The sequence below is a fragment of the Microcaecilia unicolor genome, chromosome 2 (assembly GCF_901765095.1).
Source record: "Microcaecilia unicolor chromosome 2, aMicUni1.1, whole genome shotgun sequence".
Taxonomy (NCBI): Eukaryota; Metazoa; Chordata; class Amphibia; order Gymnophiona; family Siphonopidae; genus Microcaecilia; species Microcaecilia unicolor.
Window position 1 is genome coordinate 422,590,338 of NC_044032.1, and position 26,184 is coordinate 422,616,521.

Below are 26,184 nucleotides of genomic sequence, written 5' to 3' on the forward strand. Positions count from 1 at the left end.
CACTTCCTCTCCCCATCCTCCTTGCCAGCTGGACACGCTTGCTTTCCCAACGTCTGAAAGGCCCCCATTCTAAAATGGCATTTAAACATCTGGGCCTCTCCAGATGTTTAAATGCTGCCAATTAGATGTCGGGATGCTTCTAAAATAAGGGCTTAAGTGTAAGAACATATTATTTGCCTGACAGTGGTGTCCATCTGTGAGTATTTTAATCTATGAACGTATATAAATTTATGGAGATAACAGGAAAGATACATATAGGGAAGGGGAGGGGAAGAGAGCAGGGATAGTGAGGTCACTTTGTCCCTGGTGTGTACCTGAACCAGAGAAAAATATAAGCAGATAAAGACCATATAGACTATCCAGTCTGCCCATCCATGCCATCTACTTCCAATCATTCCCTTAGAGATCCTATGTACTTGTCCCAAGCTCTCTTGAATTCAGATACTGTTTTCATCTGCAACACTTCCACCAAAAGGCAGTTCTACAAATTCACCACTCTCTATGTGAAGTATTTCCTCAGGTTACTTCTGAGTCTATCGCCTTTCACCTTCATCCTATGCTTCCTTATTCCAGAGCTTCCTTTTAACTGAAAGAGACTCACCTCCTGTGCATTTATGCTGCATAGGTATTTAAACATTTCTATCATATCTCTTTGCTGGAGGCAAACACCACCACTGGAGATGTTGTATTTTCCCATGGGTATATCTTCCCAATCTTGTTTAGTTCTTCCAGCATCATTATATTACATCATACTCCTAGGGATTGTTTCATAGAAAGGATTATAAATATACGGTATGGCCTCAGAGTGGAAGTGCTGCTGGTGACATAAACAATAATAGAATTCAAGAAAACCCAGACTGAGCTTCGGGACCCTTTGCTGTAAAGAAGAAAAGGGAAAACCAGAGATCAACTGAGATCTATGGTAATACTGGAATAGGAGACTAGATGAGTATTACAAGCCCTATGCCATCATATTATATAGTAACTGCACCAAATGTTCCCTTTAAAAATGGGAGAATACTAAGACCCTCTTCATCCCTTTTCATCAACCATCACTACAGACTGTATAGACCAGTGGTCTTCATTAATTATTAAGCTGAGGCCACTTTGGATTCTGATGAGCTGAAGGATAGCTAACAATTATCTTCCCATTCTGGGCCACAACACTGTTGATCAATGTGTGTTAATGACATCCAGAATCACCAGCCCACCTTCAAACTTCACTGGGGAGTATCCTCAGGGTTGTGAGCATTTCCAAATGCATTCTCTGTCTATTGAGAAATGCCTTGTCCTTCAAGCAAGCAGCTATTCTCTGTCACTTTCTCTTTTCTGTCCTGAGCCTGGGTAGGGAGGCAGAGTATCAGGAAACAAAAAACCCAGAAAGATAATAGGAGCATTGGCCCCCGGGCCTTGTATTGAAAAACACAGCTATAGGCAATGACAGCTCTGAAAAATAAACTGCATTCTTTTAATATTGTATCTTAAAGCATTAGGTTGGAGTGGAGACACAGGAAGAAAAATAATATAAGAACACAGAAATATCATGTGGGGTCACATCAATGGCTCAGAATCCTGTAAATGACACTGGTCAATCAAGGTCACTTGGAAGTACCCAGCTGGCAAATCAGTTACGAATGTCTGTTCCCTATTGCTCATTCCCAGATGTAAGAGAGGTAGAGGGACATAAATCTAGTGAGCTGAAAAACTTGTCCAAAATTTTTTTTTAAACCCAACTATACTACTAGCCTTGATCATATTCTCTGAAAACAAATCCCACAGCTTGTGTGCACAACAAACAGATACACCTTAAATCTGTTTTAAATCTGCCACCAATTACTTTAATCAAATTAGCTCAGCTGTGGAGAGATCTTTGTAAAAGCAGGGGCCCCAGTTTCAATTAACTAAATATCCCAATGGTTCCTTTTGACTTTTCCTTGAACCTTTTACCTAACAATTCTATTGTAACAATTACCACAGTACGAATCATCAGTAGCAACTTTTTTCACATAGACCGTACACCTATGGCTCGCCTTTATTTATTTAAAATAATTATAAATAGTTTTATCCACTCACCCTAGGCGGTGTACAACACAGGAATGTACATAATCATTAACATAGAGACAATACATATTTAAAAGAAACTCAGCAACTAACATTGTACAGTGAACAGCCCCCTACATCACGACTCCAAACGCCTGAGTAAAAAAGAGTGATTTCAGCTGCTTTACATGTCATCGGTTCACTAGTAACCTGCGATGTGTTGACTTCAATGATTAATCTTATTCTATTTGTAAATTGTATCCTTACATTTTGGTTTATACTGTAGAATCATGAGCACAGGTCAGCACCCCAGCACAGGTCAAGAAGGGCAGAGGTTGACAAGCCAGTGTGACTCTGGAATCTATCAGAGATTGAGAAGCCTGTAATTTATTAAAGAACATGAGCCTGTGTAAACTCAGGAATTTATGATCTATTATGATACCCTTATGGGCAAGCTGGATTGGGAAAGGTGCAATTATGGATAGACAGAAGAATGTAATTTAGCAACTTAAGGGAAAATAGATGATGAGAACAGAGAACAGAATGATCTCTGAGGAAGATAAGTGCTGAAGTAATGTGAAGCATTGCTTAACACAAAAGGTATATAAACAATTGAACCAGAGCATTACGTTGGAGAGGCAGTGGCAGACCACATGTTTGTGTCCCCTGCTCTCCACATGAGAAACTAGCATTTGTAAATTGTAACTTTCTCTTGGTAAGTAATTAAAGAATTGCTTTTCTCATACGCGTGGCCTTCCTAGTCTTTTATCTCTCTAAATTGCAGGTGGTTGGTGAGTACTAATTTGGGGAGGTGGTAAAAAGACTAGTAATATAAAACAATACTTCCCAAAAAATGTAGTGCATACTGATAGCAACCGGAAATGGAGCGAGTGAATAAGTAACTCAGGTACTAACGTGAGAAACACACACACACACACACACACATATATACACTCACATACCCAATTATATATATACACTCACATACCCAATTATATGAATGAGAATTTAGTCGGGACCATTTCCTGATACATGGCCCATGGCATTTGGTCCGTAGTAAACAAGATAAGTGTGTTCACTAATTAGTAACATGATGTTAAGCACTTTAGATGCACTACAACTTTTGGGATGTATAAACCCAAATGTAAGGATAAAATTTATAAATAGGATAAGATTAGTACAGCCATGTGAAAAAAGTCGCCACTGATGGTTCACACTGAAGTAACTGTTATAATAGAATAGTTAGGTAAAACGTTAAAGGAAAAACAATTAGTTTCATGGTATGTCCCCTGGTCGTAGTACTATTTGGTAGGAATGGGCAGTCAGAAAATTTTTGTTTCGTGTCATTTCCCATGTCTTGAGTAGAGTGGGCCATATAAGTTTATAAAGTAAAAGCTCGCAGTGGGAGCCATTTTCAGTGCTGATGGCCTGAGCCTGGCTCGTAGGCTATAGTTTGCCTTTTCCCTGAGTTAATCCTACTGTTGTTTCCTAGCTTTTTAACCAGTTACCAGTCCATAATAAGAGATTGCCTACTATCCCCTGACTTTTAATTTCCTGAGAAATCTTCAAATGGGACTTGATCAAATGTCTTCTGAAAATCCAGATATGCTGTATTGAACAGCTCACCCTTATTCACAGGCTTATTTAAAAAGAAAAATAATTCTAAGAAATTAACATACATGTCTTCCCTTTTCTAAATCCATGAGGGTTCTTTCCATTTAAACCACATTTAACCATATAAGCAATAATTTTGTTCCTAATAGCTTATTAAGCAGAATATCAGTCTTTCTGGTCTATAGTTAGTTGGGTCACCTCTGAAGTTCACTTTAAAAATTGGCATTATACTGTCTACTCTCCCGTTCTCAAGTACAATTGGAGATCTGAATAAAAGGTAACAGATCACCAGTACCAGGTCTGCAATTTGCTATTTGAGTTCCTGTAGAACTCTAGGGTGAATACAAAGATGGAAAGGGTAAATAACCCCACAGAGTGAGACTGAAGGCCAAACGTGAGAGTTTTGAGACTATCGTATCAGGATGCAAATGGAAAAAGATTTTAGTACTGTTTTGCAAATAAAAATATAAAGTAGTATAAAATGATATATGCTTATATTTGGAGCCTCTGAAAGGATGCAGATAGAGTGGAAGCAATATGGGTAAATTATGTAGGCTGAGAATTGCTCAACACACAGGTTTCAGAGCACATTATATTTGAAAATACAGGTGAAAAGAGATGGAGCAGGGAGAGGCAGTACTCAGGAATGTGTGCTCAGATTTCTTTCTTCTGGTTATTTATTTATTTTATTTATTTGTATTTTGCACACACCTTTTTCAGTAGTAGCTCAAGGTGAGTTACATTCAGGTAGACTGGGTATTTCTCTGTCCCTGAAGGGGCTCACAATCTAATTTTGTACCTGAGGCAATGGAGGCTTAAGTGACTTGCCCAAAATCACAAGGAGTAGCAGCAGGATTTGAACCGGCCACCTCTGGATACTAGGTTACAGTAGTGGCATAGCCAGACCTATCGTTTTGGGTGGGCCCACAGTTTAGAAGGGTGGGCCTTCCAATACTCTCTCCCCCCCCCCCCCCCCCCATTTGTCCTGCATCTCTCTTCCTTTCCTTTGCCCTGGATCCTGCATTTGTCCCCCATCCATGGCCCAGCATATGCCTCCTCCATCTACCTCAGCATCTTCACCGGCGCAATGCATACCCACTGCCTGCATCTGCCTGTAGGCTTTCCTTTGCTGCATCCTGCTAGAGAGGAAGCAGGAAATGATGTCAGCAAGGGCAGGATGCGGCAGAGGGAAGCCTGTGGGGCTGATGCAGGCAGCAGATGTGCATTGCTGCTGCACTGGTGAAGACGTTGAAGAAGACTGGGGGGGGGGGGGGGGGCGGAGTTGCTGGACCACAGGTGGGAGGGTGGATGTTGGACTGGGGAGGGGGAATGTTGGATATGGGGGAGTAAAAGAGGACAGCAAGGTGACTGCCATCCAGGCCCACCCGTTGCTATGCCAATGGGTGCAGCTTTTCTACTCGGATTCCTTCTCATGAAAACAATGATCAGGATCGGTGCACTGGCATCGAGGTTCTAATGAGTAAGATAAGGGGCGCAAAGAGTGTGGGAGTGAGAAAGTCTCCAAATGACTGTAACACACAGGGGACCTTTTACTAAAGTGCACTAAATAGTTAACATGCAAATTAGCCCACGTTAACTGTCTCTGCACAAATTTGCCAACTGTTACTGAGATGGCATGATGGTTAGCATATGCTAATTTGCATGTTAACTGCATGTTGTTAGGAGGCAGGTAGTAGGAGAGACATGGGTAGAGAATGAGCATGGACTGTGCTGTCACTTTTGCAGTTAGCATGGGTTCACTTAGCACCTCCTGAATAGGAGGAAGTGCTAACTGCATCTGCAGTAATTACAACCAGGTTTAAGCACACTAGGGTAGATTTCAGTGGGGTAATTGCAGAGGACAATCCAAGTACACCTCCAATAATTAGTGCTCAGACTTAGTACATACTGTGCGCTACTTTTTTCTGTTAAGGCATAGTGTGTAAAATCTTAACACACTATCCACCTTATAATCAAAAGAGAAAAACGCCCATATTCCGACCTAAATTGGGAGATGGACGTCTTTCTCTCGCGGGCGCCCAAATCGGTATAATTGAAAGCCGATTTTGGGCGTCTTCACCTGCACTCCGTCGCAAGAACGAATAAAGTTGACGGGGGCGTGTCGGAGGTGTGGCGAAGGCGGGACTGGGGCGTGGTTATCGGCCGAGGAGAGATGGGCGTCTTTAGCTGATAATTGAAAAAAAAAAAAAGGCGTTTTTACCGCAATTTTGGGTCACTTTTTTTGGACCCTTTTTTTTCACAAACAAGTCCCAAAAAAGTGCCCCAACTGACCAGATGACCACTGGAGGGAATCGGGGATCACCTGCCCTGACTCCCCCCAGTGGTCACTAACCCCCTCCCACCAAAAACAAAATCCACTTTACAAACTTTTTTTCCCAGCCTGTATGCCAGCCTCAAATTCCGTACCCACCTCCATGACAGCTGAATGTGTTCTATCCTCTGACAGCCTTTCCCTGGTTCTGATGTGGGTCTCGGGTGAGTGTGACACCTTTTCTGTTAAGGGCACTGCAGAGTCACATCAGCAATGCATTGTGGTGGGTGTAGGGTATTGGGCTCCATGATTCCACTAGCTTGTGTTAAATGCTCACGATGTTGGTAGTTGGTAGGCTCTACTCCCATGGTGTTTTTCCCTCTGCTTACTGGGTCAGAGTGTGCCCTGTTTTGTTTCCGGTAGTCCATGAGGTAGTGGCCATTTTTGTAAGCCAGTTTTAGATCCTGTTCATGTGTTAGCCACGTTATAGCACTTAGTTCTTACCTTGAATGTTGCTGAAAGAGGGCATTGTACACCATTCTGCCAGCTCGGACCTACTGCTAATCTCAGTACCAGCGAGACTCGTTGCCAGTGGGGCACAACCTCTGATCTGCAGTTAATTGTGAGTAAAGGTGCTTATTCAAATAAAGGACGTTTTCAGCGAAATTAGTCTTCAGGTGTCAACTGGTGTGCCAAGGTTATACAGCAGCAACAAGTCCTGTCCCTGGAGCACTTTTAGTAGGTACTGCAGTGCACTTCAGGCAGGCAGACCCAGGCCCATCCCCCCCACCTGTAACACTTGTGGTGGTAAATGGGAGGCCTCTGAAACCCACTATACCCACATGTAGTTGCCCCCTTCACCCCTAAGAGCTATGGTAGTGTTGTACATTTGTCCCTCCCATGACCAAATGGCTTGGATTAGGACGTTTCTGAGCTGGACATTTTTATTTTCCATTATTGCAAAAAAAAAAAAAAAAAACGCCCAGCTCAGAAAGGACCAAATCCATGGCATTTGGTCTGTCCAAACCGTATTTTCGAAACAAAAGATAGACGCCCATTTTTTTTCGAAAATACGGTCTGTCCCGCTTCTTCACGTACCCGTTTTCGGACATCGACGCCCATGGAGATGAGCGTTCGCGTTCGATTATGCCCCTCTAGATATAGTAAAAGACCCCAACTGAGTGACATCTCTATGAATATCATCAAATCCCAATTATTTGCTATTATTTATTTTGCCAGTTCTATCTAGCTCCATGTCCAGATTCACACCAATTTATTTCAGTTCTTCTGAATTATCATCTGCAACAATTAAAATATGCTAACCTTTTGTAGTTATTGTAAGATGCTTCCAGAGACTGTACTCATTCTCCAAAAACTAGAAGCTCTTTGTATTGAATACACACATACAATCTCTCCTCAACAGGCAGGTAATTGTACTGTGGCACTTAATGCAAAAGGCTAACTAGCTGGCCCAATGGCAAGCAATGTCCGCTGCCAAGTGGAAGGCTTTGGTTGAATCCTGACATTGGGGCTTTCTGCTCCATAGTCTGGATGGGGTTGCTAAAGAGAGGGGAAGAGGATAGAGTATTAGTCATTGTATAAGGATGGCACATAATGGCTGGATTTGTGGTCTGATTACAGGGCTCCATAAAGACGATTTGAGCATGGACCCTGAGTTAATACTACTGTTGTTTCCTATCTTCCTATCTGACTATCCTTGCAATGATCAAAGAAGGTATTTTTTTTTTTAGGGGGGGGGGGGGAACATAAAATAGATTTAAAAAAATCCTTAGGTAGTTTTGAATGAAAGCTCATGGTGCATGAAAACTGCACCAGCCTACCCACCTCCAAGTTAAAGGATGAGACTGTTGTTTTTTTTAAGCACACAAAGTCAATGACACTTTTTAGCTGATCTCTCCAATAAAGCAATCAAAGCAAACTTCTTGTACTCAACTGGCCACAGAAAATCCATGCACCACACAACTGACTGGTGTAAGGCACAGTTGTTTTCAGTAGCACAATATAGCCTGGATGAATTCCTATCCTGCTGCTGGACCTCTGTCCACATCTTTCATTGCTGTTGTAGTCAGAAAGGGGTTGAAATTTCTAAGTATTAAACAAAATTCCAATGAAATTCTCTGTACAACTAAGCAAACAATGAAGTTCTTATCACCTTTTACATGGTTATTCATCGACCCTACCTAAATAATTCAGAATTTAAGTCTGAATACAAGGAGCCATGTGACTGGCTGAAGGTGGAAAAACAGACCTAGGTTTATAGACCAGAGCTTTGAACTTGTACCATTATGCTGTAAATAATTCTAAAGAGCATATGGTCTAGCAAAAGACAAGCAGAGAAGGGTACTTGACAATGGGGCTGTTATGCATCACAATTTGTATTCATAATTCTGTAGAATTGTTTATTGTTTTGCTCTTATTAGCATTTTCAGGTTTTTCATTGGCTTTGACTTTGCTCTATACATTGGTCTGGCCATATCACCTGTATTCTTGTTCCCTCTTTCTTCCATTATTTATTAATGTAGATTTTATTGGTGTTTCTTTGTATCTGCCTGGTCTTCAAGTGTTCCCCAGCATTTAAAATTTTAATTTCTCTATTCAGTTTTGTTGTTGTTGTTGCTCCAGGCTAAAACACTAAGGCATATTATTGTAAACTATTGACCCTGCAACTTTGGCCTATTGAGATAAAAATCTTAGAACACTGTGACTGTAACCTAAATTATTCACATATATTCCATTAGTTCTAATAAGAAAACAGTGTGCATTGTGTTGCACAAATAGATTTGTAGGAAGATCTCCTCTACCGTGGAATAGGAAAGGTTAGTCAGCAGCTGAGCCCTTCAGTGTGCATGAATGGCTTCTTGTTCCTGATGAGAGAGAGAGCTACCTGCCTGGCTGCACTGTTGCTGCTCATAAGTTAAAAGCTGATGAGTTCTAGCAAGAATAGATGTGGCCAAGACACATATATCTTGGGTTCTCAGAACCCTCTCTGTTTTGACAGGCAGGACAGAGGGACTTGCCTTTTGTGCCTCATGCTCTATTACATTATATACTGTATGAATTCATATGAGTTAATAAAGAATAGCAGATGAACAATTTTTATTGGTGGTTTTCTACTGCATTGCTCTGATGACATCAAAACTGTCGGAACTTCATTCTTTGTCCTTGTAACTAATCTCTCTCTCTAAATCTCTTTACCCAGTAGCGAAACTACTGTATATTAGAAATGTGTCTCTCTGAATCTGAATCTCTCTCTAAATCTCTTTACTCAGTAACGAAGTTACTGTATATTAAAATGTGTCTCTCTGAATCTGAACCTCAACCATTACCTTTTCCAAAACAATGGAAATATTGTGCTGCACTAGTGGTTGTTAATGTGGTGGCCCCCACCGATTTCATATAGGTAGCTCAAAGATATTAGTTTCAATTTAGGAATCTCAGGCGCTTGTTGTAGGATGGGTATACTACTACTATTTAACATTTCTAGAGCGCTACAAAGTGTACGCAGCGCTGTACAAACACAGAAGAAAGACAGTCCCTGCTCAAAGAGCTTACAATCTAATAGACAAAAAGTAAAGCATTTAAATTTAAAATATTTAAGCAGTCAAGCACAAGAGAACAGTCAGGACTGTCTTTCTTCTGTGTTTGTACAGCGCTGCGTACACTTTGTAGCGCTCTAGAAATGTTAAATAGTAGTAGTAGTAGTAGTATACCAGCTAGGACTGGATTATGAATCTGGTTTTGATGGGTTCATTTTGGCTTGGAGTGAAATCCAAATATTTTAATATGTGAACAATTGTTTTAATATGAGAGGTCTTATGATATTCAGTGTGAACTGGTTTGAATGTTTCATGAGGATCTCAGAATTACTCTCCTTGCCAGACAGGAGGTGGGCAGGCAAGATACAATTTTCGGCAGCAATCTGACAGCAGCTAAGTATTGAAATCAGACTCATCCTTATCACATAGATGTTGATACTATCCAAGCCACAATGAACACTTGCACCCCCCCCTCCAAAGTTTGGACAGAATGTAAATTTAGCCTGCACCAGCCTGCTCATTCCTAAGTCAAAGAATGAGACAGTTTTTTTTAAGCACACAACAGACATTTTTTAGCTGCCCTCTCCAAAAAGGCAATCAAAGCAAGCCTCTTGCACTCAACTGGCCACAGAAAATTCATGCATCATACTAATTGACTGGTGTATGGCAGTTGTTTTCAGTAGCACAATATAGCCTGAATGAGATTGTGAAAGAGGTTAGTAATGAGACCCATGAGTAATTAAGGCATATGTGTCTGCACAATGCACATTGCTCTTACCATCATACCCATCTTCGTCTGTCCCAAGTTCATCATCTGAGCAGATGTTAAGCACATTTACCAGCATCTCTGTCACTGGGGAGGAAAAACAGAGGAGGAACAAAAATAAGCATAAAATTTTAGTTGTGTTAAAATGCCTTTAGTACTATATGTAATAATTTAGTCAACACGTATATTCAGTCAACCTTCTATTGCATCCTTTTAATCTGTGTACAAGTAGATTGCTAAATGGTTTGCTTACAAATCTCAAGTTTCTGCATATTCTTCATGCAGAACTTAATATAAAAGCAATTAAAAAAGATAAACTGGACTGTGAATTTTCTTTGACAGTGACAGCAGTATGTACAACCTGCAACAAGGCAAAACAAGGTAAGGTCGCCAAGCTTGAAAGTAACCCAGTAGCCATAAAGATAACAAAATACATGTTAATAAGGTTCTATAAAATCCACTTACCCTGATGCAAGTGCCCTCCCACATGTTCCTCTGATGTGAAAACAGCAAAACAAAGTTGAGCAATTCAGACATCAAAGAAAAGGCAAGACAATGCCATAAAGACTTTCGAAAAAGACTACTGCTCCCATATCCTCTCTGTTTCATGACATATCACTCAGGATAATTGTAACCACATATCCCTTGCTTGGTGAAGGGCCAGAAAGGAAACAATCTCCAGGACAAAACCACTTAGTGCCACCTGGGTGCCAGAATGGGTCAACACTGCAGTAGACAATCATCCTCTTTATCCTGAGGGTGGCATCATCACAACAGCTTCACAACCTGCCAGACAATAGACTTTAGTAAAAGGTGCTCTTTGTCTTATGACACCACAGGAGCCATCTTCTAGAGATTCCAAGGAAAGTTTTGAAGTATGGATAGGAGATTTATGAATGCTGCTGGACCTGATTCCTGGTTTACTGTATTAGTAAGGTTTAATAATGGTAGAGAGTAACTCCTAAAGGTTGGGTAGAAGAAGTGTACCATTCACTACATTGCCATCATCAGATAATACCTATGATTAGTAAGCAATCTCTCCTTTTTTTTTTTTTTTAACAGGCAGTTGCAGTGTGCCACATTGATGAATGCCCTTAGGATTATTCTCACATAAAGACATGGGAAGATGAGATCACAGGGTGAGAGACCATGCAACTGTTTTTTTAGCATTCATCTCCTTTTCATTATTTTTATATTTTTATGTTATGCAATATAGCATGTAACAAGTGGAGAAAGAAGGCAATCCAAAAAACAAATGTTGGCTTTAGGAGGGCACAAAGTACTACTAGTACAGACAGTCTGAATAGTCTGAACCTAGATTCTAAGTAGTAGCTGCACTAAGAGCAGTTGTTCTTAACCCAGTCCTCAGGGCACACCCAGCAAGTCAAATTTTCAAGATATCCACCATGAATATGCATGAGGCAGATTTGCATACCAAGCAGGCAGGCATGCAAACCTATCTTATGCATATTCATTGTGGATATCCTGAAAATCTGACTGGCTGGGTATGCCCTGAGGACTGCATTGAGAATCACTAATCTAGAGAGTAGTGGTTACTCAATGTGAGGATAGGACTCTACATTACTACTTTGTAAATTCCTATCGAAGAAGAAGGCCTTAGTCTGGCAACTGACATCATCAATTTTTTTATTCATTTATTAGATTTATACCATTTTTTAATGAAAATAATTCAATATGGCTTACACTGGTTAAAAAAAGAACAAAAACGGGTACGAAAGTAGGCCTTGTTATACTCTTCTAAGGCAGTGCTTCCCAATCTTCTCCTGAAGGCACACCTAGCTTGTTGGGCTTTCAGGATTACCACAATGAATACGGTATGAGATAGATTTGCCCACACTGAATCTCTAAAATATGCAAATGCATAGGCGCCGACTCCGTGGGTGCTGTGGATGCTCAAGCACCCCCAATATTTCACCCACCGGAAGTTCGTTCCCTCCCTCCGAGTTCCACGGTCATTCCCCCCTCCGAGTTCCAGGGTTGTTGTCCCTCCCTTCCTCCCTCCCTTCGAGTTCCAGGCCGCCTCCCTCCGAACTTTAAAAGTCATCTTGACTTACCTCGTCGGGGTTACGGCGGCCGACAGCAGCGGTAAAAAGCGTGCAGGCTCGGCGCTTACTTCAGTTTTCCCTTCTCTCTCAGCTCTGGTCCTGCACTTGCGGAAACAGGAAATGAGGATGGGACCAGAGCTGAGAGAGAAGGGAAAACTGAAGTAAGCGCCGAGCCTGCACGCTTTTTACCGCTGCTGCGGGCCGCCATAACCCCAACGAAGTAAGTCAAGATGACTTTTAAAATTCGGACGGGGGGGGGGGGCTGGAACTCGAAGGGAGGGAGGGAGGAAGGGAGGGACGACGACCCTGGAACTCGGAGGGAGGGAGGGAGGATCCTGTAACTCGGAGGGAGGGGGGACCCTGGAACTCGGAAGAAGGGGGAGGGGGGACCCTGGAATTCGGAGGGAGGGGCGACCCTGGAACTGGGAGCGAGGGAAGGAGGGGGACGACCCTGGAACTCGGAGGGAGGGAGGGACAACCCTAGAACTCGGGAGGGAGGACCCTGGAACTTGGAGGAAGGGAAGGACGACCCTGGAAATCGGAGGGAGGGAGGACCCTAGAACTTGGAGGGAGGGATGACCCTGGAACTCGGAGGGAGGGAGGGGAGGGAAGGAGGGAGGGAGGGACGACCCTGGAACTCAAGAGGGAGGGAGGGAGGGAGGGGGGACCCTGGAACTCAGAGGGAGGGAGGGAAAGGAGAGAGAGCGGGGAGGGAGGGGGGCCTGGAACTCGAAGGGAGGGAGGGGGACTGGAACTGGGAGGGAGGTGGAGGGGGATGAGGGAAGGGGGACAGGGGAGAGGGAGAGGGGATGAGGGAGGGAGAGGGAGAGGGGATGAGGGAGGGAGAGGGAGAGGGGATGAGGGAGGGAGAGGGAGAGGGGATGAGGGAGGGAGAGAGAGAGGGGAGAGGGAATGAGAGGGAGGGATGAGGGGATGAGGGGGAGGGGGACAGGGGAGAGGGAGGGGGGAATGCACCACCTGTAAAAAAAAAAAAATTTCAGCATCCCCAATCATTTTGAAAAGTTGGCTCCTATGTGCAAGTGTGTCTCATGTATACTCACTGTGGTAATCCTGAAAGCCCAAATGGCTAGGTGTGAGAAGCAATGTTCTAAGGTATGAAACTGTAAGGGCACAGTGAGATATAAAGTGCTACTTAGAAATTAGTATTCCTTATCAGTGTAGGACTCAGTTTTGAAAGGAAGAAAAAGCTGAGTGGGATTTCCATGACCTTTACTATGATAGCTCTGTTTGCCAGTGCCTTTTTAACCTGTCTTGGGGTTCTAGAGCCCTAACATTTGAGAGGACTTCTCTAAAGGTAATGTGATGGAGGAAGAGTGGGAGAAGGAGGCAGGACTGTTTTTAACTTTGGTAGAACTCTATGAAGAGTAGAGGCAAAACTCCTGGATATCTAATACTCCTGGAGGGTTTCTGCATAATTTTAAAATTCTGTGCAAAAGTCCTGAAAATTCTGTATATTCTATTTATGATTTTTGTGCAGAATTCCTACATCATAAGGCCTAACTCTTCCCTCAGGCCTGAAATTCTCCCTTGAGCTCCACCATTCCCAGCAACACCAGTCTCCAGGTTCCACCCTCCCCAGATCTGTCCTTCTCACCATAACTGAGCCTGAACCCCTTCCTCTCCCCAATTTTCTCTGCTCCATCTCCAGAGTAGACATCTACCAGCTTTTCCCCCACCCCAACTCCTCTTTCTATTCCCCTCTCTATCCTCCAGCATATTCTTTTATGTTCCACAATCTCCTCACCCATTCCTTCACCTTTTTTTCACCCACCCTTCTCTCTTCCTCCCAGCAAGACCTCCACCCAGTTCTGTCTGTCCCCAAGGTCTCCTCCTCCAAGCACGCACTGACACCTGTCATTCTGCCCCCCCCCCCCCCAAGACACATACCCCCACTTATCCTGCTTCTACCATCCCCAGACACAGTTCCCTATTCTCTTTCTTCCTCCCCACGAATACCCTTACCACTCCACACTCAAAGGCTGTTTCTTTCTTCAAAGAAGCCCTGGGACACAGCGTCAGCAACAGCTCCACCTCCAACCTGACATATGATCCCCCTCCCCCAATTGTACTGCAAGAGGTGGCAGCACTTGGCTATACATTGATGTGTGTCCTCCTCCTCTGCTGACTTTGGCCCAAATGCTTATTTTAACCACAACTACCCCACCATTACATAAATTTCCTCACTTCCACAACTAGTCCTACATGCTGTGTGTAGGAACAGATTAAGCCACTGGCAAACTTTGCACTACTTTGTGTCTATGTAAAAAACTGAATGGGATGAATCTTGGTATGTGGGTACAGACAGACATCAGGTTAAAAAATGGGCCAGATTGGACTAGAGGTTTCAGAGATATGAGTCCCCCCCAAAATATGGCCCAATGTATTTCTATGGGAAAAGTGTTGGATTATTTGTAGTAAATAATTAGCAGATTTTAGTACACACAGCTTCAGCTTTAGAAATGTTAATTTCTTTCTTCATCTCTCTCTCATTCACCCCTGAATAATTCACTGCTGAGTCACTTTAAAGTTGAAGTAACAAAACATCTGTTTACTCACAGTTTGTAGTTAGATTATAATCAGACAGGCTTATATATACATATTACTATACATTTGTATTATCAGCTCCTTCCATGTGCTTAGATGGTAATGGATGCTCACACCACCATAGATCCTCTCAGGTTAGGAGAGATCATGAGCTCCATGTGCTCCATGTGCTGCATCTGCTGCATCTAACCCCCACAGGAAGTTGCATAGCTGTGTGACCTCTCTAAGTAATTCACATCAGAGGTCACAGAGTAATCACAGAGAAATAATAGGTGACAGGCAATGCATGTAAAATACAATTACATTCCAACAAACCCCTTCTCATGCATAACTGTCATGCAATTATTTATTCATACAAAGTCCAAGCTTTATACGCAGATTCACAAAATGTTCTCTGGGTAACGGTTTGGTCATGATGTCAGCTGTCATCTCACTGGTGTGACAATAGTGTAGACTGATGACCCCTTCTTTTGCCAACTCTCGCACGTTGTGGTATTTCGTTGCGATGTGCTTGGTGCGTGACTGAACCTTGTCATTCTGTGACAGTCGGATGCAGCTCTGATTATCTTCCATTATCTGGATTGGTCTCTTTTCAGCTATACCAAAATCCAGCATAAGTTTTTCAATCCACATCAGTTCTCTGCACGCTTCCGATACGGCCACATATTCAGCTTCTGTAGAAGACAAACTCACAATACTTTGTTTATGACTGGCCCATGAAATTTGTACATTTCCATACATAAACACATATCCACTTGTGGATTTATAATCAGAATGATCCCCTGCCCAATCTGAATCACAGTAACATATTAGTTTTGGATTACTATTGGCTGAAATCTTTAATTTACAATCAATGGTACCCTTTAAATACCTTACCATCCTTTTAACTGCAGTCCAATCTGATTTGGTAGGTGAGCTGACCCTTCTGCTCAAAATTCCTACTGCATTTGCTATATCAGCCCTGTATGTGGTAGCTAGATATAAAAGCTTACCTATGGCTGATCTATATTGGATGTTATCTGGTAAAGGTTCTCTTACTGTTTCATCCTTCAGAAAATCAGTGATCATGGGAGTGCTTACAACTTGGGCATCTTGCATACCTAAACTTTCAATAAGCTCATTTATTTTCTGCTTCTGGCTTAGAAGATAAGAACCATCATTTTGTTTCTCAATTTCTATACCAAGATAGTATGACACATTACCAAGTTCTTTTATCTCAACATTCTGGTTTAAACACTTTACAATGTCCTTGTACTCTTGCTCACTTTTGCTTGCAATGAGCAGATCATCAACAAAAGCTAAAATGTATGCATATTGTCCATTTGTGCACCTAGTGTACAAGCATTTATCTGCTTCACCTTGCTTAAATCCTAAATTTGTCAATATTTCATGCAATTTTTCATTCCAACATTTTGCACTTTGCTTTAATCCATAAAGACCTTTGTTTAATTTACACACTAGCTGTCTTTGTTTTGTATTTATGAAACCTGTTGGCTGTTCCATGTACAAGTCTTCAGTTATATCTCCGTGAAGAAACGCTGTTTTCACATCAACGTGGTTGACTTGCATGCCTTTTGAGACTGCAATGCTCAGAAGTGTTCTTATTGTCGTGTGTTTCACTACAGGTGCAAACACTTCATCAAAATCTTCTCCATATTTTTGAAGATATCCCTTTGCCACTAATCTGGCTTTATACCTTTCCACTTTTCCTTGTGCATTCCTTTTTAACTTGAATACCCATTTGCATCCTATAGCTTTCTTGCCAGGAGGTAATTTTGTAAGAATCCAAGTATTATTTTTATCCAATGCATCAATTTCTTCTTGTGCAGCTTTATGCCATTCAGCAGCTTCTTCTGCTGGCATTTTCTCAATCTCATCCCATGTTAAGGGCTCTTGAGCTTCTGCTGACTTTGTTAGGTAAGACAGTCTTGGGGGTGGAACACCTTTGTTTTCCCTGGATGAGCGTCTGACTACAGGTTGGTCTGACCTTTCCGCATCCTCTAAATCTGAGAGTCCTTCTCCAATTGATTCCCCTTCTCCAACTGTACTGTCTTCTTCAATGATCCTTTCTGTGTCTGTTTCCTCTGCCTGTTCCTCGTTAGATACAGATGAGTTGCTTTCAGACATCTGCCTTGGTATGGCATTTATATACACTGGCATGTCTATTATGGTTCTAGTTTCATATTCTGGATGATAAGGCTCATCTGGGATAATCCAGCCTTTATCAACCCTTTTGTTTTCATCAAAATATGTAACATGTCTTATGCCAACAATGCCAGTTTTCAGATTCAAAATTCTATATCCTTTGTGTCCTGGAGCATAGCCAACTAAAATGCCCCTTTCTGTTGTGGAATCCAGCTTATGCCTTCTTTGCTTTGGTACATGAGCATATGCTGTACTTCCAAATGTTCTTATGTGTGACAGGTTTGGCTTCCTACCATGCCATGTCTCATGTGGTGTGCGCTCAGCGCCTTTAGTTGGCATTCTGTTTTGTAGGTACACTGCTGTGAGAATGGCTTCCCCCCATAGTCTTTTAGGGAGATTGCTATCTGACAGCATACATCTGGTCATTTCCACAATTGACCTAAATTTTTTCTCTGCAACAGAATTTTGCTCTGGTGTATAAGCTACTGTTGTGATATGTTGAATGCCTTCTTGTTCTAGAAATGTGCGCATGCTTTGTGAAGTGAACTCACCACCATTGTCGGTCTGAAGAACCTTTGGTTTTCTTTCAAATTTATTGCTCACCATGGCTACGTATTTCTTCAGCATGTCTGTGACTTGACTTTTTTCTTTCAGCAAATAGGCCACACAATATCTAGAGAAATCATCCAAGAATATTAGCACAAATCTGTTATTTCCCAATGATGGGATATTAAACGGTCCACATAAGTCACTGTGTATTAAGTCCAGCACTTTATTACTCCTATTTCCTGTGTATGCAGGAAATGAGGGTCTCACACCCTTTTGAGTAACACAGTCTATGCTTTTCTCCATTTTACCAGCATCTGCACTTATCTGAATGCCGGTGGCCAGTTGCTTACTGTAAAGATCCTGGATCACCTTAGAATCACGATGTCCCAGGCGGCGATGCCAGATTTCCAGACTACATTCACCATCATTCTTCCTTACTTGCGCCATATGTGAGGCTTCACCTGAAATGCTCAGTTTATAAACATCATTATGCATAAAAGCTTCAGCATACACTTCATCATTTTTAGAGATTGTGCACTTACTGTTTTCAAAATGAATCACAAATCCCTTCTTATCTAATGTAGATACACTAAGCATATTGCAAACTGCTTGGGGAATATACAAGACATCACTTACAGGAATTTCTTTAACTTCATTAGACACTTTGCATTTTAAGAATCCAATACCTTTTGCTTGGATCTTAGCAGTCCCTGCGTTTGCAGTTTTAAGAATACCTTCCTCTGGACACATTTCCTGAAAGAAATCTTTACAATTGGTTAAATGGCATGTGCTCCCCGAATCCAAAATCCAAGTACTTTCATTTGAATTATTATTTACCATAGTCAAAGATTTTTCTGCCATTAGAAAGCCCTTGTGTTTATCTTTGTCCTTCATACATTTCCTGGTTTGAAAATTCTTTAGTTCCATTGGCTTAGGTGAGCTAGAGGGAGTGTTTTGTGTTTCCTTACACCATTTAGATACATGTCCCTCCTTTCCACATGAGTAGCAAATCAGCTTGCCCTTGGGTGGAGTTTTCCCATAGCTCCGCCTTCCTCTGTTCTTTGCCAAGAAATTTGTTTCATTTCTCTCTGACTGACTTTGAGAACACATCTCCTCAGAATCATTTATTATGCATTCCTGCCTTAGTTTTGATGTTGTCTGTTCAAAAGATTGCCCTTCAATGGCCTCATTTACAGACCTAAAAACATCAAACTTCTTTGATAGTGAGGTAAAAAGAAATGCTCTTTTCAATGCATCACACATGGGAATTCCTGAAAGTTCTAACTTTTGAAATGAAGACATAAGATGCATAATGTGATCATTACATTTACTTTTATCCCTTAATTTGGTTTCATTCAACTCTGCCAACCAAATTGGTTGCTGCTTTGCATATGTAGTTGCATACATAGTTCTCAGCTTACATAAAATGTCCTTTGGTGTATCTTTTCCCTCCAGTAATATGGCTTGTTTCTCTGAGAGAGCTTCCAAAAGCATGCACTTCACATAATAGTTTGCACTGTCCCATTCAGCCATATTTTCAGCTGTTCTGTCTTGGTCTAAGCATATATTTAATCCTTTTGCTCGAAGGAGACATATGAATCTTAATTCCCACTGCTGATAATTAAACTCAGTTAATTTAGGCACCTTGAGAGAATAGAAAAATGGTGAATTTCTTCCCTCAGCCATTTTCTTAGCCTTCTGTCTGCTGTGTGGGGGGAGAGAGAGACAGACTGAATCTTTCCTTTAAAACTTAAGAGAAAAATGTGGCCTTTTTTTCTGCCTGGTAATATTTCTCTTCTTTTTCAATTCCTGACCCCTGGGCCCATAACCCTTTTGTTGGATTATTTGTAGTAAATAATTAGCAGATTTTAGTACACACAGCTTCAGCTTTAGAAATGTTAATTTCTTTCTTCATCTCTCTCTCATTCACCCCTGAATAATTCACTGCTGAGTCACTTTAAAGTTGAAGTAACAAAACATCTGTTTACTCACAGTTTGTAGTTAGATTATAATCAGACAGGCTTATATATACATATTACTATACATTTGTATTATCAGCTCCTTCCATGTGCTTAGATGGTAATGGATGCTCACACCACCATAGATCCTCTCAGGTTAGGAGAGATCATGAGCTCCATGTGCTCCATGTGCTGCATCTGCTGCATCTAACCCCCACAGGAAGTTGCATAGCTGTGTGACCTCTCTAAGTAATTCACATCAGAGGTCACAGAGTAATCACAGAGAAATAATAGGTGACAGGCAATGCATGTAAAATACAATTACATTCCAACAAAAAGGAGTTTCAGTTTTTGTGGCATTGTGTCTCTCTTTTATCCCATTCCCTCTTCCACCCAGCAACCAGCAACACAGATGATTTGCTTTCTCAGCACATCTACCTCCTTGGCTTCATAAGAACAGCTTCACCTGCATCATGTGACTCGCGGGTTGATGAACCCAGTGATGCCAAATAACCAAGTTGTTCTCAAAGCTCCACTGGAATGTGTGGCTCATAAGCTGGAAACTGTGTGATGTCAAGAGAAATCACCCTATTGGTAACACTAGTGCTGAGAAATTTCTGGACCTTTCGGCAAAGCTGGATAAAATAGCAAGTAGGCTTGATGTGCATATTTCTGGATTTGAACTCTGGGAAAATCTGTGGAGTTTTGTTTGCTAGGACTGGCTCACCAGTATTGTTACACCTTTCCAGCTAATATTTAAGTGTTATTTGTAATCAGAACTTGACTTTTCAGCTTCATGTTTCCCATGTGGTCCATCAGAGTTTCCATAAATTGCATATGATCTACTCTGTCTAGAACCTTCTCTCCATTTCTGCTTTCCGTGTTCTGATACTTGCTCTGGTGATTACACAACTTGATTATTGTAACACACTCTACAATGGTATGTCTCAAAGAGAGCTGAAACAGCTGCAAATAGTCCAAAATGTGGCTATTTGGCTGCTCTCTAATTCTGATAGATTTGATCAAGTCACTTTCCGCCTAAAGGAGGTGCATTAGCTCCCTGTCCCTTATAGAGTGCACTACAGACAGAGGGAGATTACTCATACCACGTGCCAATAAGTACTCTCCAGGTATTGTATGCAGCTTAAGGTTCTCTGATCTTTCTGGTGATATTAGGAAGATCATACAAAAGAACTGGCATATTTTTTGAAGACCATCGCTGCTTCCATAACAAGAAGGTTGACTGTTGCACGCACCCATGGAAGAAACATTAAAGAAATTATCGCACCATCTACACTACCTGACAGCAAGATTCATCATAACCTAGAGGTAAGAAGTTCAGTCGTAGGCCATCATCCTTGTGGTGGCTGCTCTGTCTGTTCTTCATCGCTGGATATTACAGTTTTTCAACTCCCACATACTGGTAAGACTTACTCACTATGCAATAACACAGACTGCAATACAGCACAGGTTGTATACGTCATCATCTGTCCATGATCACTACTCTACGTGGGCAAGACCAAAAGAAAAATCAAAACACGTATGATTGAAGATAGGAGTAACATACGAAACGGTAATCTCACTGCCCCACTTCTTCAACACTATATCGACTTATCATACACTTTCTCTGATGTCCAATTTTTCGTTTACCAAGTTGTGAAAACTTCATGGCATGGTGGTGATTTGAACATGCTATTGTTACAGAAAGAACAGAGATGCATTTTTGAAATAAACACTGTTGCCCCTGTTGGTCTCAACAACGAAATAGATCTATCTGTTTTTAAATTTTTTCCAGTACCTACTTCACAATGCCATACTACTACTACTACTACTACTTAACATTTCTAGAGCGCTACTAGGGTTACGCAGCGCTGTACAATTTAACAAAGAGAGACAGTCCCTGCTCAAAGAGCTTACAATCTAATAGACAAGTGCCCTCAATGCATTCAATTTGTTTATAATATGCACTTTTTAAGTGTATTTTTTCATCATTACTTTTCTAGTTATTATGACTGTTTCTTTTAATAGCACGCCTATATATATGAACAGTGTTTTTCTCTGTTTATATTTTTTACATACATAATTGTTTTTCATGTATCTATAGATTTGTGTCAAACACAGAGCATGTTCATGCAATATGTGACTTAGTTTGTCAATGCATTACCCCATTTTAGCTGTTTGACTTCACATTAAGTACCATTTATACTGTCATACATTTAATGAATATAGTTTTCTCTGTTTGATTCGTACATACATGTATAGATGTATGTTATTGCATTCATGCATGCTATTATTTATATATATGTTTATGTACACTCATAATATGATTTTATTTTGTCTCTAATATTGACATGTCTCCACATAACTATGCTCATTTGAATTATTTATTTAGTTTAATTAATAGTTCAATGTTATATGTATTAGCAACCATTCTTATTATAAATATGTAAGTTACTTTTTAAAAATCTTTTACTGATATGTCCAAACATTGTTATACTCATTTTAACCAATGCTTGTTATGGATACTTTTCCACATTATCTATCCAAGCAACTGCCGATTCTGAATGTATTCTCATCACATTATGCACTCAGATTACTTTATTCACAATCACACTGTAATCATGATTTATACAGCTCTTGAACACTATGTGCAGATGACACAGAGAAATATAAGACTCTGCACAAGATGCATTTAATTTACACTAATTTTCAGTATTTCCTTTCGCTCTCATACATATCCAACTGGACACATCATTATTAACGTTGTCATTAAATTAGTTATCACAAGCTTTTTCTCATCGGAAAGTACATACAGTGGTGGAAATAAGTATTTGATCCCTTGCTGATTTTGTAAGTTTGCCCACTGACAAAGACATGAGCAGCCCATAATTGAAGGGTAGGTTATTGGTAACAGTGAGAGATAGCACATCACAAATTAAATCCGGAAAATCACATTGTGGAAAGTATATGAATTTATTTGCATTCTGCAGAGGGAAATAAGTATTTGATCCCCCACCAACCAGTAAGAGATCTGGCCCCTACAGACCAGGTAGATGCTCCAAATCAACTCGTTACCTGCATGACAGACAGCTGTCGGCAATGGTCACCTGTATGAAAGACACCTGTCCACAGACTCAGTGAATCAGTCAGACTCTAACCTCTACAAAATGGCCAAGAGCAAGGAGCTGTCTAAGGATGTCAGGGACAAGATCATACACCTGCACAAGGCTGGAATGGGCTACAAAACCATCAGTAAGACGCTGGGCGAGAAGGAGACAACTGTTGGTGCCATAGTAAGAAAATGGAAGAAGTACAAAATGACTGTCAATCGACAAAGATCTGGGGCTCCACGCAAAATCTCACCTCGTGGGGTATCCTTGATCATGAGGAAGGTTAGAAATCAGCCTACAACTACAAGGGGGGAACTTGTCAATGATCTCAAGGCAGCTGGGACCACTGTCACCACGAAAACCATTGGTAACACATTACGACATAACGGATTGCAATCCTGCAGTGCCCGCAAGGTCCCCCTGCTCCGGAAGGCACATGTGACGGCCCGTCTGAAGTTTGCCAGTGAACACCTGGATGATGCCGAGAGTGATTGGGAGAAGGTGCTGTGGTCAGATGAGACAAAAATTGAGCTCTTTGGCATGAACTCAACTCGCCGTGTTTGGAGGAAGAGAAATGCTGCCTATGACCCAAAGAACACCGTCCCCACTGTCAAGCTTGGAGGTGGAAATGTTATGTTTTGGGGGTGTTTCTCTGCTAAGGGCACAGGACTACTTCACCGCATCAATGGGAGAATGGATGGGGCCATGTACCGTACAATTCTGAGTGACAACCTCCTTCCCTCCGCCAGGGCCTTAAAAATGGGTCGTGGCTGGGTCTTCCAGCACGACAATGACCCAAAACATACAGCCAAGGCAACAAAGGAGTGGCTCAGGAAGAAGCACATTAGGGTCATGGAGTGGCCTAGCCAGTCACCAGACCTTAATCCCATTGAAAACTTATGGAGGGAGCTGAAGCTGCGAGTTGCCAAGCGACAGCCCAGAACTCTTAATGATTTAGAGATGATCTGCAAAGAGGAGTGGACCAAAATTCCTCCTGACATGTGTGCAAACCTCATCATCAACTACAGAAGACGTCTGACCGCTGTGCTTGCCAACAAGGGTTTTGCCACCAAGTATTAGGTCTTGTTTGCCAGAGGGATTAAATACTTATTTCCCTCTGCAGAATGCAAATAAATTCATATACTTTCCACAATGTGATTTTCCGGATTTAATTTGTGATGTGCTATCTCTCACTGTTACTAATAACCTACCCTTCAATTATGGGCTGCTCATGTCTTTGTCAGTGGGCAAACTTACAAAATCAGCAAGGGATCAAATACTTATTTCCACCACTGTATATATATTTTTCGTTGTCTTATTTTATTCATATATTATTTTATTCATTTGTACACCACCTTTTTAACGTTACAAGATCAGATGTTTTTGCGCTTTACACACGTAGGAATGGATGTCATCACCCATGTCATCGGGCTTTTTAATATTTATATTAAGCTAGGTAGCACTACCTCGGTTTAACTAACTGGACTCTAATACTGAGAGACAGCGTTTTTATCTTGATACATGTGCGGAGGTAAGCTCATTCATAAAATTTGTTCTTGCTTACAATGTAACTAAGTATTGGAGTACGCTAATACTTACCTCCTCTTCATCCGATTAAGGATGTTTGTTGTATAGTTTTCTGTTTGTCACGACTTCAGCATCTCTTCTATATCACTGCGCCTTCATTTTTACTTTTAGAATGAAGCTTAGCAGTCTATCGTTTGTTTTATTATTATCATTTCATCATTTTTTTACAAATGTGTGTAAAATACTTTTGCATTTGCTTCTTTATCTATTCATCACCGATCAGCGATTACTTTGGTGCTTTTTTTATACAGGTTTTGATCTTTACTTACTGGCACACTTGTAACACAGCCCTGTTCAGCTTTGTGTAATATATATATATTTTTTGTTACATTTGTACCCCACGCTTTCCCACTCATGGCAGGCTCAATGCGGCTTACATGGGGCAATGGAGGGTTAAGTGACTTGCCCAAAGTCACAAGGAGCTGCCTGTGCATGAAGTGGGAATCGAACTCAGTTCCTCAGTTCCCCAGGACCAAAGTCCACCACCCTAACCACTAGGTCACTCCTCCACGGGAATCTAATGATCTAAGGACCCCCCTTTTACTGTTGTTTTGATAACTACTTCCTGTTTCTGCCTTAGTCGGGTCAATGCTTCTCTCTCAGCATGAGATGCCATGCTTTCCGTTCGTTTCAAATTCTTCAATGTCTCTCAGTACTAGTTTCTTGAAAACTATTAGAGGAGGTTCCAAAGGGGTTGATGGAATCCAGCTCGATATAACACGAAGTACCGATGGATCTTCTCTATTTGAAGATGTCTGTTAGAAACATGAATGTAGATGTAAACATCTCATATACCTCTCAAAATCCACTCTCATCCAGAAGGAATCATAACTGCGATGGCACAAAAGACAATCCTTTGGTTGAAACTCTGATTTCTATAGGTGTAAATAAGTATCTTGATAAATTCACCACTGTTGTCTCAGCTGCTGCTGAGACCTGGTTTGTGTTCGAGATCTTATTTAGTAAGTGCACCACTCTTGTCTATTTCACCAAGCAAAGCGCCTCTTGCCCCTCAGTACCCAAAAAATCAATGCTGTTTAAACTTAGCTTTATCTACTATTGGAATCCAATGCAACTGACTGTGTAGAGGAATAATATTAGCACTTCTTGGGATACCTGCCACCATCCTCGCTACTACAGTCTGCAAAATTTGCTGCTTGTAAGTAAGGTTGAATAGCAGGCTGAGAAAGCAAGATGGCACCTTGAAGGAGAATGTTTGTAGCAACTTTTCCTATATCTGATGGGTTTTTAAAATATTATCTTGGGACAACACCTAAGGTGGTATAAAAACTCCACATTAACATGGAAATAAAATCATAAACATACAGCAGATACAGATAACATTCACGGAACCAACATTTTTTTATTTCATTACCTCAAAATGGAAGCCCAAAGAGGTTGACATCAATAACTGATATACAGGAACATAATTTAGACAGGATAAAATACCTCATAACTACAGCAATACATATTCATATATAAAATCCTGCAACTCAGGATTTCATATATGCAACTCAGATAGGCTCCACTCTTGAAAGGGAAGAAGCTTCAGAGGAAATATAATCTTATTGGTGATGTGGTCTTGTAGTTGGGACTATCTCAACTGGTAAAAAGTTTACTGAATCTTTGAATAAAAATTAAATTCCTTTAAAATTAGTGAAATCATTTTGTAGTTGCTTTGGTAAACATAGTAACGTAGTAGATGGCCGATAAAGACCTGAATGGTCCAACCAGTCTGCCCAACAGTCACATTCATTATTAATTCAAGATTTAAATCAACAATGAACATGATATTAATTTACTTGATCATGGTTTTTCTTTCATGCTTCTTGGACATAGACCGTAGAGGTCTGCCCGGCTCTATCCTTATGTTCCAACTACTGAAGTTGCCGTCAAAGCCCACTCCAGGATATCCAAATCCATCTTGACATTTGCGGGACAAAGACTGTAAAAGT

At 41.1% G+C, this 26,184-nt stretch overlaps 1 protein-coding gene across 5 annotated transcripts in view; it reads right to left on the reverse strand.

Moving 5' to 3' along the window:
- The window catches only part of PPP3CA (protein phosphatase 3 catalytic subunit alpha), a 743,055-nt gene that overhangs the window by 56,389 nt on the left and 660,482 nt on the right, over positions 1–26,184 (reverse strand). For all 5 annotated transcript variants that reach the window (XM_030190749.1, XM_030190747.1, XM_030190748.1 and 2 more), the window contains exon 10: positions 10,262–10,336. In XM_030190749.1, the coding sequence (XP_030046609.1) occupies positions 10,262–10,336 (75 nt within the window). The remainder of the gene's footprint in view (positions 1–10,261; positions 10,337–26,184) is intronic.